Raw genomic sequence first — 19,790 nt, 5'->3', positions numbered from 1 at the left:
TTGGTTCCTTTTAGTTGATTTCCTACGGGAAATTGGCGATGTTTTATGATGGTGATAATAAACTATAACTAGCAATTTTGAAAGCAATTGCTAATAGTATAAGATTCATCTTGCACTGGCACTTCCATTCATTCACTAATTTCATTCAAGTCACTGATTAAAAAAAAATATTTTGTATAAGTACTTAATGTATACATACATTTTTATTACAATATTTTACTGTTTACTAGGGTACATTTAGTTCAAAACTAAATTCTATTTTGAAACATATTAAAGTGTTTTATTAAACTCCCAAACATTTTACTGGTCAAAAATTCTAAATATTATATATTGAAAATGTCTAATAGTTGTAGCCATCCAAACATTTTATGATGAAAAATCATTATAATATTTGCTTTGTTTTAATAATAGTGCTGTTAATAATTAATGACAGATATATTCACATCAAATATGATTAATGAATGGACGATATTTCAATTATGGTTGTTAATGTGATGATAAGAATTTGTATCAAGAGTACAAGACAAATATATGGAGTATTTATTATTGCGACTGCAATTTATCTTGTAGATGCCTAAAATAATATACAATACAAGTGAATAAGTACAGACTATTTTAATGGATCGTTTAATCTTCGTAGGCGTCATAGCGCTCGGTAAATATTTCAAATCTTATTTCCCATTACAATTTAATTGACCGTCTCGTCCCGATTTATTGGTTTCCCTCGGGAATCGTTTTGTGATCGTATTAAAAAACAGAATTAAGCCATTCTTTATGCGTTTGACCAGTAATTATAGTAACAGCCGAGACTTAAGATTGAGAAGTAATTTCAGTTTTACCTTCCTTTTTTTACTATAATAGGCACTTGTATATTAATTGTATTTTGGAATTATAAAAACGATTTTAAATGCTTATGTACATAAAATTCTTTATCTTATATATTGTTAAAGTAATTTAAGAAACTAAGATTAGTTATGATTTTTACCATCTATAGAAGGCTTATATGTTATTATTTTCAAAATTTGGATAAATATTTAAAAAGTACTTGATTTTATTAAATACCACATTGTAAACAATCTTCAAATTGATTCCAAATGTTCTTAATTATAAATTTGTCTTACAGATAGTATAAGATAACATTTGACGATTTTGTTATATACATATTTCTGTTTAAATAGAATGTAAAAAAAATAATGTTTTTGTTTTTCATAAATAGACCTAACTGAAGCTAACCTAACAAAACTGAACTAAAAAAACCAGGTAAATAAAATGTATATTTCAGTGGTCATATCCAACTTTTTACGATTTGTAAAATTATAATTCTTATATCTGTTTTTTGTAGGTCTATGACGTAATAATTATTGTACAGCTCAAATCTATAAAAAGACTTTGGTTACGCTCTGATAGCTAAAAATTGCGTTGTTCAAACGGTCTACAGCTAGAGGAATTGTATATACCTTACAATTCTAATTATAAATCATGTCACTTTTCTCATGTCGATTATATGACAAAAATTTGCCTGCATTGATTTCATTTGATAAATTCCTACAAATATATAGTCCGCGACGTTTAGGCTGAGCTTTGCATTTGTGTGAGTGAAAGTAAAAGTAGAGTCGGACAAAAAACTTTTAGCATTGAATTTTATTACTTTTGCATTAGGTACATAACATAAGTGGGAGAGCTATTCTAGATTTAAAATAAAATAATCAGCTTGTTAAAGGCCAGGTGTAAATATTATGTGAAGAAAATTAGACTAATTTATGAATTCTAAATGTTAAAAAAATTATACGAATTCTTCCTGAATATTTTTATGCCATGAATTTCTTTAAAATAACTATTTTTACTTTTACTTGGTTATTTAAAGGTTTAAGTGTGCTTCGTTTATTTGTGTTAGAATCCATTTCAGGAATAAAAAGAATAACTAAATAACCTCACTCTGCTACCAGTATAAAGAGTGAAGTGCGGAAGGTGCGGAGCGGAGTAAAAGCAGTAGAAACCGGTTTAAACCTAGAAAATAGTGTGGCATGTACAAATTTGACATCACACCTACACTATCCGAGTGCACTCACACAAATGCAAAGCTCAGCTTACGCCTCATGCACTATACTTTATAATGACATGTCAGTAAAAAATCTTTTAGTAACTTATAAGAACTTTTAAGGCATATTAAAAGAATTAAATAAACTTATAACGACTTATTTGTACTGCAAAAAAAAAAATATTTTATAATTAAATAATCTAACATTTTATTTACTGCCATCCTGTCTAACACTTTGACGGTGAGCTCAGATTTGTGATATTAAAAAACCCATTCAGTAGTATTTAAATGAAAAAACTTAACAAATTACTTACAGCTATTCATACATTTTAATAAACAATTTTATATTAATTCAAAATCGCAGAGCTGGCGCGATTGTGGGGTTTGGAACAAAAAACAAATAAAAAAAAGTAAGTAAAATAGGATTTTTAATAAATAACAGCAAAAAATAAAGTAAAATTGTAAATATAGAACAAAAAAAAACCTACTATAAAATACATAGGTAGAAATAAATAATGTCTTTGGTATATTAAGAAATATCGTTGATTCATAAAATAATAGTTGAATAAAAGTACTTTTATTTGGTCTTAGTGCTACGAAGAAGGTTTGTACAATATTTTTGGTTCAGTTTTGGCAGTTAACACAATCTTCTAGAGATTCATATTTGTTTATTTATTTTCAATTTCGTTTTTAACTTTTTTTACGTTTTTATCCCTTCAGTCTATACTAAAGCGAAGAAAACAGACTTCTTGTTTTCAAAGTCAAATCTATAAACAAGTTTTAAGAGAAAAACTGTATTTATTTTTGCCTGTATAACGGTATCCCATGACGAATGGATTTCAGAGGTATGTCACGTGGCATTTCTGATATATCGAGCGGCAAATCTAAGGGACCATCTGGAAGGAATTCAGGAATCGCCTGCACATGGGTGGGTGACGGCTCCTCCAAAAGATGCATGTGGTGAAAGTGCTCGTGATCGTCAGGCACCAGACCATGTTCATGATCATGATGTGTGTGATGATGATGGATCGTTTTATAAACTGTGTGAACGTGTTTGATCTTCTTAACTTTATAGGGGACGTGGATAACGACTTTCTTTGTCCTTCTGGAATTTGAACCATTATAAAGAAAAACTTTCATAAAATCAGCCTTTATTATTAACTATATAACAGTATACATGTATAAATTTATATCGCTATCGATAAAAAATAACAACTTTGCGTGACCAACATTTGTACAGTTTCGTAATAATTTTGCAATTATCAAGTCTTTCTTACCTAAACATGTGTACTTTCCATTAGATATTTTTATTTAATTATTAAAAATTTTAATTTCAACTGAATTATGTTTAAAAATTTGGATGCTCCATTAATCTCACATATCATATAATATGCTGTGTGTAACTTAAATATACAACTGTTTCTATACAATATTAGTATTAAGAAAAAGAAAATATTTCAAGTATTGTAATTATGTAATCAATACGTAACGTTGGTAACAGTTTCTTTATTTCAAATAATAAAGGAACTATTTATTAGTCGAATCGCTTCATGCGTGACTAATACATTCGTTATTTATTGTAAATGTGAAAGTGTGTTTGTTTCTCGTTGTTATATCGTGAAAGCTATAAGACAAAAAATTGAAAAAAATCATATTTACCTGGTTCCCAATATTAATTAGACAATAGTTACATTTACAAGTTGATAATTCTTAATTCTGATTTAAACTAAAACGATTAACTATTTTGCACTCACCCTTCACAGTCTGTGAAAAGTACCGCTAGAAATACCGCTAAGCAAAACAATAGCTGTAATTAAATAAACAAAAACATTATTAGAAGGGCTTAATTTCAATGAAAAGCGATTCCAGTATTTTTAAATATTTCAATGAGTTAAATTTACTCTGACAAAAAAATATTAATAAAATTTGTATTTATCAAATATTTATTTCTATATTTTTTCTAATGTTGTATATTTTTTTACTTAGTATGAATCTCAGTTATTTTACTACATGCATTGTTAAAACAAAATATAGAACATTTTAATTTTATAGCATTAAATTAAAAAATATTTGAAAATCAGTAATATGTGTGGTCAACATTCATACATTTCAGTTATGATTAGATGGATATGTAAATCATAATATCTTTTTAAAAAAACTAAAATATTACTGTTCGTTTTTTTTAGTTATTATAAAGATATGAGTATCTATATCTCTATAATCTGAGGATTGTGTTCAAGCTTATTTAGAGTCATTTTTGCTGTGTTAGGAAGGAGATCAATTGCAAAAGCTGGCCAAAATCAATAATTTAAATGCAACCAATGCGTAATTCTATAAACTTGTTAAAAACATCCACTAAAAACGCTTCCAGACCAGCTGGTCTATATAAACTTATATTACTTATAAACTTATAGTAAGATGAAATTTATTCAACTGTAATAAACCTTAAAGCAAAAACTAATCTTATGAATTATTTTGAGTTAATACTATTTAAAATTAACATGTTCTTAGAAAGCAAAAGTATTAAATAAAACCTCAAGAAAAAAACGTATGGAAAACATATGTATTGCAATAATAATAATACAATGGGATAGTATTATAGTTACTTACCACCGATTTGCAATCCATAATCAAGTGCCTATTGTATAAAGACAATGACAAAGAAAGCACTAAGATGCGGTAAAAAGCTCAAGAAGAGCGTGCGAGAAATAGACCGTTGCGTTTAAATGCAATGTTTCTACACGTAACGACAAATTAATAATGAAAACCGATGCGGTTGTTATTCTTATATATACCATACATCAGCCACTATCCAAGTTCGAGTCTTTTCTATTCTCATCAGGGCGGTATTTTTCTCAACCTATAATTGCTTGTGAAAATATGAAAATATACAAATGCCTTAGGTGTTACATAATTGTAAAGACAAACGTATATCAAGTGTGAGAGATGATAATTGATTTTGTTTCTATGTAAATAAGATGGCATTGAAACATTTTCAACTAGAAGAAACAGAAGATAACATTTGAAAAAAATGGTATACACAAAAAAGGATTTGTTTTTCCTGTTTCCTGCGTATCAACTTCCAATCTCTTAGATAATTAAGTTGGTTTTCTTACTTCGGTCTTATTAATTCTATGAATTCTAAATAATATAATCCTGTCAATTGAAAAGATATAAAATAAAATACACCTAATTTGTTTAAATAATAAGCCATCGCAATGTTAACTAAATTATTTGGTCTACTAAGATACTGTCATTGTTCGAAAGATCACATAATTCAATAATATGTATGTGATTGTAATGTCGATGTCGATGTCGAATGTCATTAGGATCTAAGTATGAGAGTATTGAGTTTGATACTTCCGATGAAAGTTAATTCCGGAATTAAAGTTCTAAGTATCTTGAAATATCACTAATGGCCCCAAGAATAAATAAAACAATTTTATGCGTAAAATCAACATGTATTCTTAGATTATGTAATAACTTTGTACTGCAATATCATGTTCTTGAAAATTATGTATTGATGTCCATAATGGGCTTTTTCTTAGAGATTTTGTTTTGGTTAATCTTGTCTTTTTGCTAAAAAAGAATAGTAAAAAATAGCAACACTAATTATAATTATTAGACCGACTGAAAAAATATTTACCCTTGCGGCTTGAAAATGTTTCCATAGTCCATATCTAAGTTCCCAATCCTCAAAAAATAATGTTGACTTCTTCCAATAAGCGTGGTGACTTTGAAGATTGTAAGTTTTTAGCAAAGGTGGATTTAACTGAGGTGCATCCTTTGCCCGCCGAGATATTATTTCGTTTACGTATCTATAAAGATCTGGAGCTTTATGAACCCAGCATATTAACGACATGATTGATAACACAATTGCATGCAACCAAAATCGACTCCTGTCAGGTATTTTTTCCTGAGTCAAAGCGAAGTCTTGGATTGTCATCATCAAACAAGATGCAGCAGCAGCCGTCAGACTGCAAGGAACTTCAAGGATTGTGCAAGCAATTAAAGAGAACATTGTCCTCAAATTAATTTGGCTATAGCTGTGATATTGTACGACTTTAATTGAGTAATCATGAATTTGCTCTCTATAGTGCCTCAAGAACGCTTTATCATTTCCATTGTATTCAGCTACTTTAAGAGGAGTCTGCATCATAAAATAAAGAATATTGCTTTATTCGTTGGTATAATTTGAAATACAAGAATCAAACAATTTTCGTACAAACCTGTGAAAATTCGTAATAAATAGCAGGCATTGAAAGGTATGCAGCATTGCAGTGTCTATCCAAAAATCTGACCATAAGGCGGCAACCAACGAGGCTGTAAACCCCATTGGAAGAGCCAACAAAGTTAGCTAGCACATCAGAAAACACATGTTCTTGAAAACTTTCGCTATACTGTCCAACTTGATACAGCTGGGCTGCTTGTTCTATTAATGATGAAAATTCTAGAACCTCATCATTGTCCATATGTGCCATAGAAAACCAATTTAACATAGTAGTGATAATAATTAAACGGCAACGATTTTCAGTTCTCTCGAAAATGCGTCGAAGGCAAACTTCAAAGCCTTTCTTTAAATAGCGATAAATAACTACTCCCTCTGTACCTTTGGCTATGCTACATGTAAAGAAGTCTAATAAGCGAGTGATGAATGGAAGTAATTTTTGTTTATTGATAATCCAATTATCACTTCTAAGCAGCTCGTACAATACTCGCATTCGGTGACGGGCAGATTTTACATCGCTAAATACAACACAGTGAATATCTGTTAGCATAAGATTAAATAAAGTTATCCTTCCCCGACTGTAATATAAAATCACTTCCAGTATCTGGGTGACAAAGTTCTCATAAGGCCACAGTGGTATGTTAGAAAAAAAATCCAAAGTAATTCTGATAGTCTTTTCGCTACATTCTGGTTGAAGTACATTCAGAGTGTCTTGAAATGCCGATTCTGCTCTATGAAATAATTTTTTATCACATTTGATCCAAAATCTTCTTTTGAGCATATTAATTTTCAGTCTCATGCCAAAATAGTAGACTAAAGTTAAAGAACAAATTAATAGATCACTATAGTCACACTCTTGGATGCTTCGTCGATTGGATTCTTTAATGATACTCTTCATACTTTTTATAGCTCTCATTTTGCTTTCATGAAAAATGTAATTTAAATCAATAGGTTGGTACAGATAATGAAGTTTGTTGATTTTTTCCTGTAGATCACTACCCTTTAAATACATCTCGGCAGTTGTGTTCATCATTTTTACTATTGTTCATTTACAATTAACTAACAAATTGTGTGCCTAATAAATATTCACGACAACGAAAGTAAAAAAATATTCTACTTCTTTATGAAGGACAATTATTAATAAGTCACATCTAATCAATCAAAATATCAATAAGTTTTTATAACAACGAAAAATAAATCTGACTGTTTATATAATGCGACAGTTTAAAAAAATAAATTAAAATCTTTCCTATTCGCTGTTATTTGTTTCTCATATTTCGATTAATATCTAGAACAATGAAAGTGCCTATGTAACTTCCTTGTGATGTCGGCGCGCGTGTGCACATGCTTTATGTTACTTATACTTTATGTTATTACGGTTTTCTAAAAATCTTGTATTATGATTTCAAATACAATTTTTTTTATTGTTTTACATTTACTTCTAGTGGGTACTAGATACAACTGTGAATTCTTTTATACATAATTGTGATTGTTTCATTAAAAGACGCATATTGATTAGAAATTTATTTAGGAAATACACAATTACACTTAAATCTATCAGTCTTATTTAATATAAATAAAAGTGAAATAAATTATTTCGTAAGCAAAATAAGATTTGGTTGTCTGAAACTTATTGCTTCGTCGTTTTTGTATTATCTGCAACCGTTATCTGTTGCGGAATCTGAAAGTTTTGAGAATAGCTTTGTGCAATGTATGGCCCAGGCCCGACTTGTTCTTGAAGTTTTTCAGCCTCCTCAGGAGCAACTGGACACATGCAGGGTACTAGCTGGACGTGCTGTAGTGAAACTGGAGTCAAGCTGGCACCAGCTGGAACGCTGATTGGAATTGGTGCCATGTTTTGCGCAATTTGCACATCAGGTTGTGAGTGCGCGTACTGCTGTTGCTGTATTTGATATACTTTTCGAGACTCATAGGGATACATGTACTGGTATCGGTAAGATGAAGATAGCGGTTGCTCCCACGGCTTCATGGCAGGTTGACTGCTGTAACAAAAAGATATCGCTAGGTTATCCCATTAATCAATTATTTGCAAGTAAATGCACGCAATTATCGCAAGCAATAAACGTCGCAAAATGGTTTCATCCTAAAACATGTTTCATAAACTGCTATTCATTTCATATTTCTTATAATAAATAAAAGTAGTTATGTATTACCTAGATTCCGATCCCCATTTTAGAAAGAATGCTTCCGTCGAGGACACGAGAAACAAACTAAGGAAAATGTACATCTGTGAACAAATTAAAAATAAATCATTATACAGGATATTTATGGTATAATGATTTATATAGATTATTGTGGGACCTTAAAATTAAAAATTCGGAAGGATTACATTAAGTATTAAACTATATACTAAGATTCTTTTTGTGGTCAAAATGATATTGAGTATATTTTGGTAAAAAGTTTAACTCGATCCATATGTACATTAAAACATCTGTTGTTTTTGACTGATATTTACTTCTATGAATATTTTCTGGACTAAAACGATAAGTTCATTAAGGTACTTCGTATACTTACAATACTCAATGTTTGTGTTTAGAAAAAAAATCTTTAATTAATCTCAAACATTACGTAAAATTACTTTTACAAAATATATTAAATATATACATAGAAAAAATGTTTCGACATTAAAAAGCATACAAGACACAAAAACTAATAAGTGATTGTAATTCGCTTTGCATATTCTTATTAGAACAACTGTAGCATTAAACAATTTTAGTTACTTAATCGATATTCATCAATTGTGTGCAAGTTACAATCTATATAATAAGACAGATTTACTTACACTTGTAGTCTCTAAAAACATTTTGAAATATATCAACTGTCAATTTAAACAACAACATGTAGGATGAGATCGTGATGGATGTTGGTGTAACTTTGAAATATATAAAGTAATTACTCAAAACTTGAACCCTTCAATCAAAACCTCGTTAAAAAGGAACTATATTAATTGCACTCTATTATTTCAAATGTGATATATTAATCAAATCTAAACAAATTAAAGTATATTTCATGGCTTGAGTTTAAATAATTAAAATACATTTTGAAGTTATCGTTTAAAAACTTTAATAAATTATATTTGCTTAAATCCTATAGCTAAATTAATTTGATATAATAGTTAGGCAAAGATTTCAGTTACCATTTCAGCAAACTTTTAAATAATCGAGAATACAGTAAAATTACTATTTCAATTAAAAGTTAATTCTTACCGACGAATTGTAGCTTTTCGTCTAAAAATTCTCCTACTTTTTTTAAAATTTTAGTATCACATTATTGCATAGTTAATAACGTAGTAACTATTAGAAATGTCTACCAAATCGTAGTGATTATAACAGTTTACTAGCCTGTCCCTAAATTGTGAAAACATCAACAAAATATTAAATTTAAAAGATGACTTGCCTCTCTTCCATCGGTATTCCATTTGCCACAAAGCTTTGTAAATTGAAATTTAAACTAACATTCATTGAACGAATAGACAGCGGTAAGTGATAAATAAATATTTAAGATTGATATCAATACAATGCATCAAATTATTAAGTTATTCTAAGCCTAAGACGGCCTTTTTTCCGAAACCGTTAAAACTTACAGACGTTGATAAAAGAATAAACAGTATTTCACATAACAAACAAAATAAATTAATGTACAAAACCAAATTGACATTTAAATGAATAAAATCGCAGATCTGAAAAAACATGCTATGAAAAAACTTACCGTTATTTTTCTGTGCCAGTACATTACACTAGATTAAATTATTTATCTATGTGAAAGCCAAAGAACACCCAAATCGATGCTGGTGACGCAATCGTATATAACGTAAATAGGATTAAGAGATTTTATAAATTCCCTACTTATACAAAGCCGAACGAAGATGCGTGCACCCGATCCGACCTCGGAATGACCGATCCCTTGGGGACCAGTCGTTTTTTATACACGATTTTAGAAACATTCCGTCCCTAAAAGCCGGTCTCCGGACCCAGCATGAAGTATAATAATAATCTTATTAACTTATTTTCACTCCTATCTTTACTTAGAACATACCGTTATACTAGGCCGAATCGAAAATGGAGTTTCGTAGATACAGAATGCTTAAAACAATTTCCTAATTTTTAAGATACATGTCTAAGCATTTTACATATGAAGTTAAAAATTAAAAGAAAGGACTGGCATTCGGTCTGGTAACTTCGTAATGAGATGGAGACGATGTTGTGTCGAATTGAGACGGCTCCATTACCGTCTTCCGCCGACCAGTGACTATGACTCATGAAGTTTCCGACGCGTGAAATCCTAAATGGGTGCAGCGTCAACATTTACAATGCAGTAACAAAAAAGTTCCCTCGTAGTGCCGTAGTTGCTTAATTGCCATTGATTGATATTATAGTGAGACTCTTCGTTATGTTTTTTTACATATTTCCGTTCTAGTCGCACTATTTAAAATGGGTTTCAATTGGGATATCCATTATTTTGGTGTATACTATATATTTATAACATTGAAGATTTTGAAGATGTCGTTAAATAGTACAAGCATTCGTAAAGTACTAAATAAAATAAAAGTTGTTATATACTTGTACATAACAATTACATATGTTTGGTTAAGTTTATAAAAGCGGATGACATTTGGGCGGTATGAAACATAAAGAAGATCCGTTACTTTATTCGTTGAATTCACTTAAGCTGCCCATCTGTCTATTCTAGATAACAAATAATGGCCCCCAACATGTCTTCTATGATACCTACCACCTATCAAACGTAACAGATGAGAGCGTCTCTTAAAGCGATAAGACAGGAAAGAAGCCCCAAAAGCACCAATAAGAACTTTTACAGTTAGAATTACATTCCAAGATTTAAAAATAAGACAAATAAACTATTAACTGTTCCGACTATGCTTATTTCTCTATTTTACATAGGAAAACGATTAAAGTATCAGCGTCTAAAATAAATGGTTCCAAATTTACATTATAAGTTGAAGTTGGACGAATAGATTAGTAACTTGCTGCTACTACAAATTTATTTAAATGGGTTACAGGTAGGTACATTTTGATGTTTAACGTTTTTGAAAGCAGCCAACAGGTGCACCTTTACAACAAAAAATTAAGTAAATGATCATTTTATTATTATTAACTTTTGTCTTTTTGTGTAAAGACATAAAAAATATTATTATAAAACCTACATTAATTATAGCATCATTATATGTTTTAATGGTTACATTTTAATATTGGAATGAACTCTATAGAGTAACTTCTTCGAACGATCGTGGGAGGTCTAATAGAAGTGAGACACACATAACTATTCGGTAATGTCTTTGGTGAATGTTAAAATTATAAAAAGCAAAAACAAATGATAATATTAAAAAAAAAGATTTATTATAATTAGTGATATTTAAAATATTTAAATGAAAATTATTGTCAATCTTAAGTGAATTTATTTTATATTGATACAAATTAATCTTAGGTTATATCGATTGTCACAATTATAATATTGTTGGGATATTGACAAATTTTTATACTTAGGATATGAAATAAGGTGTAGAAAGGTATGAACATGATATTGAAAAACAACATAATATCAATAAATGATTTTGACATACCTGGTTCTTTATTTTTAATTTTATTTGATAGAGGAATCTGTAAGATACTGAGTAATTCTAGGAAACGTATCCATTTTTTACTTATTTTACTTTACTTTCTCACCATCTTTAGTGCAGTTTTAAAATAAGTTTTCCAACCCCATTTTCATTAGAGGGTGAATTAAAAAAATATAAATAATGACGATTGAACAAAACAGAGACTAAATAGAACCTTAAGGTTAACACTAGTTCTACAGAAATCGCACCAAAACTAAATTATATAAAATGTTTCACTTAAGATTGTCCTATATTAATATCTATATGAAAGACAGCGTTAAACTACAAGCCCAATAATTTTGGTAATCATAACTTAACCTCACCTTGTCGATAATGGTAATATAATTATAGATATCTCTTCTGCTATTACCTAAGAAAGCACTCTATACCGAACCCTTCCGGAACCTGCTATATATTATAGTTATTTTTTCCTTTAAGTTATGTAAAATTAGTATTATCTCGTAATTTTTTTTTCTGACATTGTAAAGGAAGATTTTCTTCTAGCCTTCGTTAAGTAAAAAAGTTCATTAATTAGAAGCACTTTGAGTATCTTCTTATTTTCAATGTTTTTAGGTTTAATTGGATAATTATTATTTTTTTAATTAGAGAAATTCACTACTGAATCTCTCTCTCGCTTTCATTCTCCCTCTTTTTCTAACATTGACTTCACTGATGCCTTGTTGCATAAATTGTCCGTAGCTCACGGCATAGCGGCTACATCTTAAAAGCTTGTCAATGTGCAATACAATTTGGAGGCCTTTATAGTATAATGGAGAGGGTACCATCTACGGATTTATTTCTACTGGTCATCGGATAAGGTAGTGGTGAAGAATTGTTGAGAATTATGATTTTTCTTCTGATTCTTTTGATCTGGTTCATTCAAGTAAAAGAGTGAAGTAACGTTCCAACGTTATTTCACTCTTTTATCTCGAATTTCCAATCTCGAAGTACACTTCGAGATCGGAAACTATAGGCCCTGTTCTAGGGGATTCGAATTATCATTGCCGTAATATTTTTTAGCTATATTGTTTAATTAATTAAGGAGTAGGCGGATGGATGGGTGATTTTAGCTAATTAGTCCATAGTTATGAATGGGTTTTGGGAAATGGTTTATATCCAACACAGTTTGAGAGAAAGCTGGGCCATGTTGTGAATAAAACCATAATTAAGATTAATTTGGTAATGCAATTTATTTATATTTAATTTAGAACTATATTAATATATTGCAATAAGTTTGCTTTAATGCTGCAAAGTAATCAAAATGATTAGGCATAGTAAAAATTTAAAAAGAATAACGCGAACAATATCTGAAAATATGGTTTTACATGGGAAAAATTTCCAATATTAACTTTCCTTCGTCTAGTTTCCAATGTCGCTACTCGTAAAGACAACTAGATGGCGCCAACAGCTTTCTACATCACGGTAGCAGACATATGTAAGCCTTTTTGAGTTTATTCTCGTAAATGACGGCATTGTAAACTCATGATACATATTTTAAGACTTCATAAATAATAACATTACTATTCTATAAGAATATCTTTCAAGCTTCTTTTTAAACGATAAATTCAAAGTAGTCATTATAATTATAAATTACGAGGACTGAAATTAATGGATATGTATGTGTATACTGATGGATAATAATTATATTAGTTTATAAATTAATAAGTTGGCATTAATTTATCAGTTTGGTAACATGTTACATCGTTTTCTATATATAGGGATAATATTATGAAATATGTGATGTAAGACTTATTTTTTCTAATATCTTATCCTCTTTAAAAGTCAATCACGAAGTTTTGTTATCATTCGTAATCATTTATAAACTTGTATTATAAGAAGCAATGTTTTAGAAATATAAATTACAATTAAAAATTTCACATACAATTGCAATGAATAAACTCAAATTAGGAGGTTTTTTATGGTTTTAGGTTCCTTAAAGGGAATCCGTACTGGCTTTGTCTGAATCATTCCTGAATAAAGAGTGAAAATATGAAAAACCAGGCTTAAAAAAGTGGTAAAAGCAACAACCTGAAATTTAACAGGAAGTATTTGTATTTGATATATGTAACATTACATTTTTTAAATAATAAACAGGATAGTAACCAACATTTTTGGTATCCCTGCTTTATCTAACATTTATTTATATGTTATTTACCAAATTATTTACCAAAGCAAGTACCATGTGAAATTATATAGAAATTAAAAGTAATGTAATCAAGATACAAAAAGTCGTGTAAAAAAACATAGTTTTCTTTAAAAATATAGTATCGATTGAACGATTCCATACAAAATACATACATCTATATATTTTTAAATGTCAATCTGACTCAAACTTATGTCTAGGAACAAGATATGTGTTTTACGCGTTTGCGCCAGTTTTTTCCTAACGCGAAAGAATTATATTTTGTTGGGTCCAACAATATCATGAAAAAAATTATTTACAACGTTAATGGTTTTTAAAGGCTGACAAAACCAAACACACAGGTGTATACATACGTATTACATACATACGTATTACTTTATGATACTAAATTTAGTTCATACATAATGAATATTGACTAGTTCGTGATAGTGAGACATATTTAGTAAATCTGTTCCGATATTCGTCTTGTCTTTAAACCAATTTCAAAAAATCGTGAGGAATATGCACTCTATTGCATTGCAAATTTAGATCCAACAGTTATTTTTCCCTTTTTATTAATTTATATTAACATACATGTATAAATATTAACTATATTTTTGTCTTTATGCCACTATTTGCTTAAAGTTAAAATTTATTACAGGAGATGACCTTTCCTGCAATAAATTCTAACAGTCTATATAAAGTTTTACCGAAAGAGTTTATAAAAATATCCAGATATTATTTGTCAAATGTTTAAAATTTCAAATTTACCATTAAGAAATTCTGTTTATCTCACTTGTAAATTTAAGAACATTTGAAGTAACATCTGACTTTTACGAAGTATACTTTTTTAATATTGCATATTAGTTGTTTTTTTCCAATCGATCTTTTGGAAACGTGAAAATAGTCATTATCGGTATATTGCAGCTATTCTAAGTTACAGCAGTGAACATATCAGTGTACCTGATAAAATTACTGTGAATGGGCCTGATTTATCTGAATTGAAATAATATGATTCAAATAAAATCGAAATATGTAATATTTCGCAAATAAAATTCCTATGAAGGCAATAATAGAATTACTAATATGAACACTATTTTAAAGTTTAAATAAAATTAACTTAGGCACATCTAACATACGCTTACGGCTATTTTATTGGCATTATTTAGAGGTTTATAGCTATCCATATCCAAGGTCTTGGAAAAAAATAAATATTATAAAAATATATATATTTTAAACTACTGAAATATGTATTGTTCATCGAATCAGCTCGTTAGTAGCGTGGATTAAATTTTGTTATTATATTTTTCATATAAGAAAATTTTGTGAAAAGGATAATCAGCTTAACTATCAAGGACATTTCTTGCTACAATACTTATAGCGTCATCCCCATCTAAAGTGGCAAAAATCTTTAAGAAAACAGTCCCTACACTATCAAACCAATGCTCTTGTTTAATTCTTTTGTCAAGACAGTGACGAGTGGTAGAATATTTTATATCAATATCTAAAGATATTGATATATATTGGAGTACAAATACTCCATTGATAAGTATCTTAGGGCATTCAAAATTATCTAAAGTATCTACTTTGTGACAAAGACATCAAAAATTTCTATTGAAGTAATATGTAGTTTATATGATAAATATTTATTGATGCTAGGACATTCAAATAACCATTTATAATTTTTACATTGCCAATATTATAGGAAAATATATCAGGACCTGACCTAATTCTTTGAACGGTCGTTTGTTTTTTATCACATTGAAGCAAAATGAAATTACTATTTTCTTTAAAATAAAGTTAGTGTTTTAATTTAACAAAACAAGGATTAAAAGTAAAAAATCCTTTTTGGGAGGATGTTTGTATTCTTGCTCTTTCATTTAAAAAACAGTGGACAGAGTTTTCATGAAACTCTACATTAATGTAGCTTACACATCAGAGCATGTGTATCTACAACATACCTAGTTTTTTTTTGTGATAGTTGTATATTAAGTTTAATTTTATATAATTTGTTATTGTAACTTAATATCTATTATATGAATTTATATACATTCTTTTGTTGTTAGTTATTTTAGAAATGGCTCGAAACTATTCTGCAAACCGAAAAATGAAAATCTATTTTGTCCGCTTGAACGTAATCTCGATTTGCCACTATATAATTTTTATGCTTGTGTTGTCGTTTCTTCCAAGACTTAAAGCATTTTGAACATTCATTGTGATCTAGTTCAGCAACCTTTACGATGGCTTATTCACTCCTCAATTGTAGCATAGCACCTTCCGTACCTGACTCACATGGAATACGGTAAGGTTGGTACCTTTTGTTATATTTTAAATCATACAGCAATGGTAAGCTAAAAATTCTATTAAAATTGTGTAGGTGGTAGAGCCTAGCTGTGGTCAAGTAACTACAGCTCGAACATGGGCTGGTTCGACCGAGGAAGTAATACCCTCTCACAGAAGATCGGCGTGAAGTAGTCTTTAATGGCTGCGTTTCGTCCGATAAGTGAGAGAGCTTTATGTCCTTTCCCTGTTCCCAACCTTTCCTGCGATTTCCTTATTCCCACCCCTCCTATTTCCTCAACAACCAAGGTTGGCAACTCAACCACAACAGAGATGCTGCGGATGTCCTTGGGCCACGGTGACTATGGCCCACCAAGTAGGCCGTCTGCTCGTTTACCACCTTTCATATTATAAAAAATATTAATAATTAGAAAATGAAGAATAAGAAATTCATCGACAACTGCACCATATTTCATTCTATACTCTGTAAATATTCTTTAAGTATGTTTTTTTTTGACACGCAATATGCCTGTTAGTGCAAAATTTAGATTTTTGATTTTCTTAAAATTTGGTAATTTCTTACAAATTTTGTAAATACAATATTTACATCAAAACTAAATTTTCTATAATTTTACCTATGTATTTGTGCTGGCTTTAGAAAGGCTTAACCTCAACGAGGCCTGTAGATAATATCACAAGTAACTTAGGCTACTTTTCAAAACACTTACAAAAGTGGAAGTTTCCAATTCTATTAAATGTTTGTTACGATATAACTCCTTTTAAAGTTGATTGTACATAAATATTTTTTTATGTAAAGAGCAGTGTTTCGAATTCGTTCCATTGTCTCCAAGTCAGGGTCTAATTAAGGGATCCTCGAAAAATCTAATGGTAGCCCATAGGCCATAATGATGATAACGTGTACCTCAAAGGGAGTGTTATATGGTAGCAAAGCCGTACGCCACACCTAGCCATTGGTCATATATACTGACTGTTTTAACTCGTATAAAGAACTATATAATGTCGGCATATAATTTCTAAAAAATAAAATTTTATCTTTAAATGAAAAATTAATTAATGTATGTTTTCTTTAAAATATAAATATGCATGTAAAAAAATAATATATTTTAAATAATTTTTAAGTTAGAAAGTTTTGTTGATTATTCCGAATCTTCGCTTAGAGGACGGCAGGGATAAGGTTTGTTTGTTATAAAACTGCTTACATTGCTAAGTTTATAAAAAGAGTTCAATAAGGTATTCTCGTAATAAAAAGTATGGAACGGAAGTAATAGAAGATTCAAATCATGATCACTAATAATTGCCACAGTAGTTATAAGATTAATTGCATGTAGATGACAGGCGCCGAACCTCATCTTGCCCCGTAAAACCGTTATTGATCGGCGCATGTCTGGTGCATTCTATGATTTTATTTTGTGCATCACATTTTGCGAGACGACTCCGGTGGGACTTGATTGAATTTCATTGTCTTTAAGGTAATTAAATTACATAAATGACATTGTTCAAAAATAAATAGAATAAATCCTTAATTAAACAAAAAAGTAAGAAAAATTTTATGTTATATTATTTTTTAGCTAAAAATACAAGAATTTTTCTTACAATGCCGAGCGCAATGAAAACCCGAAAGCAGAACAAAAAGAAGCCGCTCAAAATCAAATTTTATTCTAAGATGGTGAGTATACTTACCAAACGTCTAAATAAAAATATTTTTCATTGTTTTAACATCGTTAAATTCTTTGTGTACTACGTAGTAGGTTTTGCAAACATGGCACCTAAAATTGCTTGTCAACCAAAATAAATGTAAGAAATGAACGTTCACGTATTAAGGTATTAATTATTTGGGTTAATAACGTATTCAAGACACTTAATTTTGCATAAGTAAAAATAAATAAACGTGTGTATTTAAACTCCATACGTAAAACACCTGTACTATCATAATATCAATCGTATTTTTTTCCATATTTTGCAGAAAAAGTCATCTAAATATTTCAAGAAGCTATCTTTTAGCAAATTGTTTATAAAAAAAAACAAAGATATGAAGATAATTCGAGGTCTCGGAATCATTTATATAAATTACTACTAATTTTGGCATATAAATGGATTCAAAGAAGTTAGTGCTAGTGTAGAATCTATATAAAAAGACTTTTTGAATTTTTACTGTCATTATTTCTGATAAAATTTGATTGTTTTTAATCCTTTTATATATCTTTTACACCAATTTTGTAACTAGAAGCTTTTCTTTCTGACTTGTTACAGTAATTAATTTTACATTATTAGCTTAAAACATAAAGCAAACTATTCGTTGAGTGCTGTTGTGTTGTATTACAAATTATGTATTTATTTTTTTACTTTATACATGCATTTTAACCAGAAAATAGCACTTCATATATACAGGATCAAAATTGAAAGTTATATTCAATCTATTTTTACATAATTCTATGATTAAAAGAAAAAGTTTAAATTGTTCTTCTTATATAGATATGAATAAAAGTAACTAGAATCTGGGTTCTGGCCTTTTTATTTCCCAAATCTCTTTCCAATACTAATAACAAAACTAGGGTTACTACTACTACGGTTACAATAATAAAACTATGGCTCTTCAGTCTCCTAATGAGAAACGACTATGAGAGCCTATGGACGTTCACAATACGGCACTGTATTCAACCATTGTCGAGACAAGGTCTGAGGATGGAGGATGGTGTCTCTGCCGATGGCGAGCAGTGCTGTAATAAAAAGTAGTTCGTGGCTTCACGTTAAACAGTTTCTTGGAACACATTCAATATACAGACGGTTGAATACACAGGTAGGCAGTCTCTTCTTAAAATTAATCAAGATGTCACTAGAAATTATGCAAAATGGTAGCTTTTAATAGACCAGACAATTTTAAAACTTGGTAAGTTTAAAAAATGAAACTGAGATATTAAAAACTGGTAACAAAAAAGCGTTCCATGAGAATAAAGCAGGATGCCTTCCTGATTGATATAAAATTAATCTTAAATATATTTTTTTTGGCACAATATCATATCATTGGCTAGAGAACCGCGCTTGAATTTGTTTTTTACCTACAACTAGCATCAGTACACTAGAGTCCGGATTAGACAATATTTTTGAGAAACATTCCCTTAGTTCTACGTGTTTTTGACATTTTCGAGCCAATATGATCGTTTACTTTGGACGCCATTTTTGCCATCAGAACTCAAATTTTTGCAGAAACAAAAAATTCCAAGGGACAATCTTACAGCCGTACACGCCCATTGACAGTACAAATTATATAAATGACAATTAAAAGTTCTTTGTCGTGTTACAGTTACACGGTCTAGATAGCGCAAATAAAACGTTAAAACTTATAAATTGAAAAGGTTATCAATTGCCTAAAACTATTTAATATATCAATTGAGTATGAGCTACTCGATTTTGAAAGAATTACGTTCTGTTACGCGAGAAATCTAAAGGTTTGTACTATTGAGAT

The 19,790-nt window shown here is 29.6% G+C and overlaps 3 protein-coding genes and 1 long non-coding RNA gene across 4 annotated transcripts; 1 reads left to right on the top strand and 3 right to left on the bottom strand.

The window, feature by feature from the left end:
• Positions 1-2,779: 2,779 nt before the first annotated feature.
• LOC116777977 (uncharacterized) lies at positions 2,780-4,666 on the bottom strand. The gene is made up of 3 exons (XM_061526000.1): positions 4,652-4,666; positions 3,793-3,845; positions 2,780-3,143 (listed from the first exon to the last, which is right to left on the bottom strand). The coding sequence occupies exons 1-3, from the start codon at positions 4,664-4,666 to the stop codon at positions 2,837-2,839; spliced, it is 375 nt and encodes a 124-aa protein (XP_061381984.1). The 3' UTR covers positions 2,780-2,836.
• Positions 4,667-5,528: 862 nt separating this feature from the next.
• Positions 5,529-7,370, bottom strand: LOC116777858 (uncharacterized). The gene is made up of 3 exons (XM_032671608.2): positions 6,268-7,370; positions 5,685-6,188; positions 5,529-5,617 (listed from the first exon to the last, which is right to left on the bottom strand). The coding sequence occupies exons 1-3, from the start codon at positions 7,297-7,299 to the stop codon at positions 5,552-5,554; spliced, it is 1,602 nt and encodes a 533-aa protein (XP_032527499.1). The 5' UTR covers positions 7,300-7,370; the 3' UTR covers positions 5,529-5,551.
• Positions 7,371-7,803: 433 nt separating this feature from the next.
• On the bottom strand, positions 7,804-10,167 carry LOC116777817 (uncharacterized). The gene is made up of 3 exons (XM_032671549.2): positions 9,996-10,167; positions 8,441-8,514; positions 7,804-8,269 (listed from the first exon to the last, which is right to left on the bottom strand). The coding sequence occupies exons 1-3, from the start codon at positions 10,017-10,019 to the stop codon at positions 7,897-7,899; spliced, it is 471 nt and encodes a 156-aa protein (XP_032527440.1). The 5' UTR covers positions 10,020-10,167; the 3' UTR covers positions 7,804-7,896.
• Positions 10,168-17,672: 7,505 nt separating this feature from the next.
• Positions 17,673-18,827, top strand: LOC116777407 (uncharacterized). The gene is made up of 3 exons (XR_004354044.2): positions 17,673-17,796; positions 17,896-17,993; positions 18,291-18,827. It is a non-coding gene; the product is annotated as an uncharacterized LOC116777407 (long non-coding RNA).
• Positions 18,828-19,790: the final 963 nt, after the last annotated feature.

This window comes from Danaus plexippus, chromosome Z (assembly GCF_018135715.1).
Source record: "Danaus plexippus chromosome Z, MEX_DaPlex, whole genome shotgun sequence".
NCBI classification, from domain to species: domain Eukaryota; kingdom Metazoa; phylum Arthropoda; class Insecta; order Lepidoptera; family Nymphalidae; genus Danaus; species Danaus plexippus.
The sequence above is the reverse complement of the archived record's forward strand: the minus strand, read 5'-3'. Positions and strand labels throughout refer to the sequence as shown.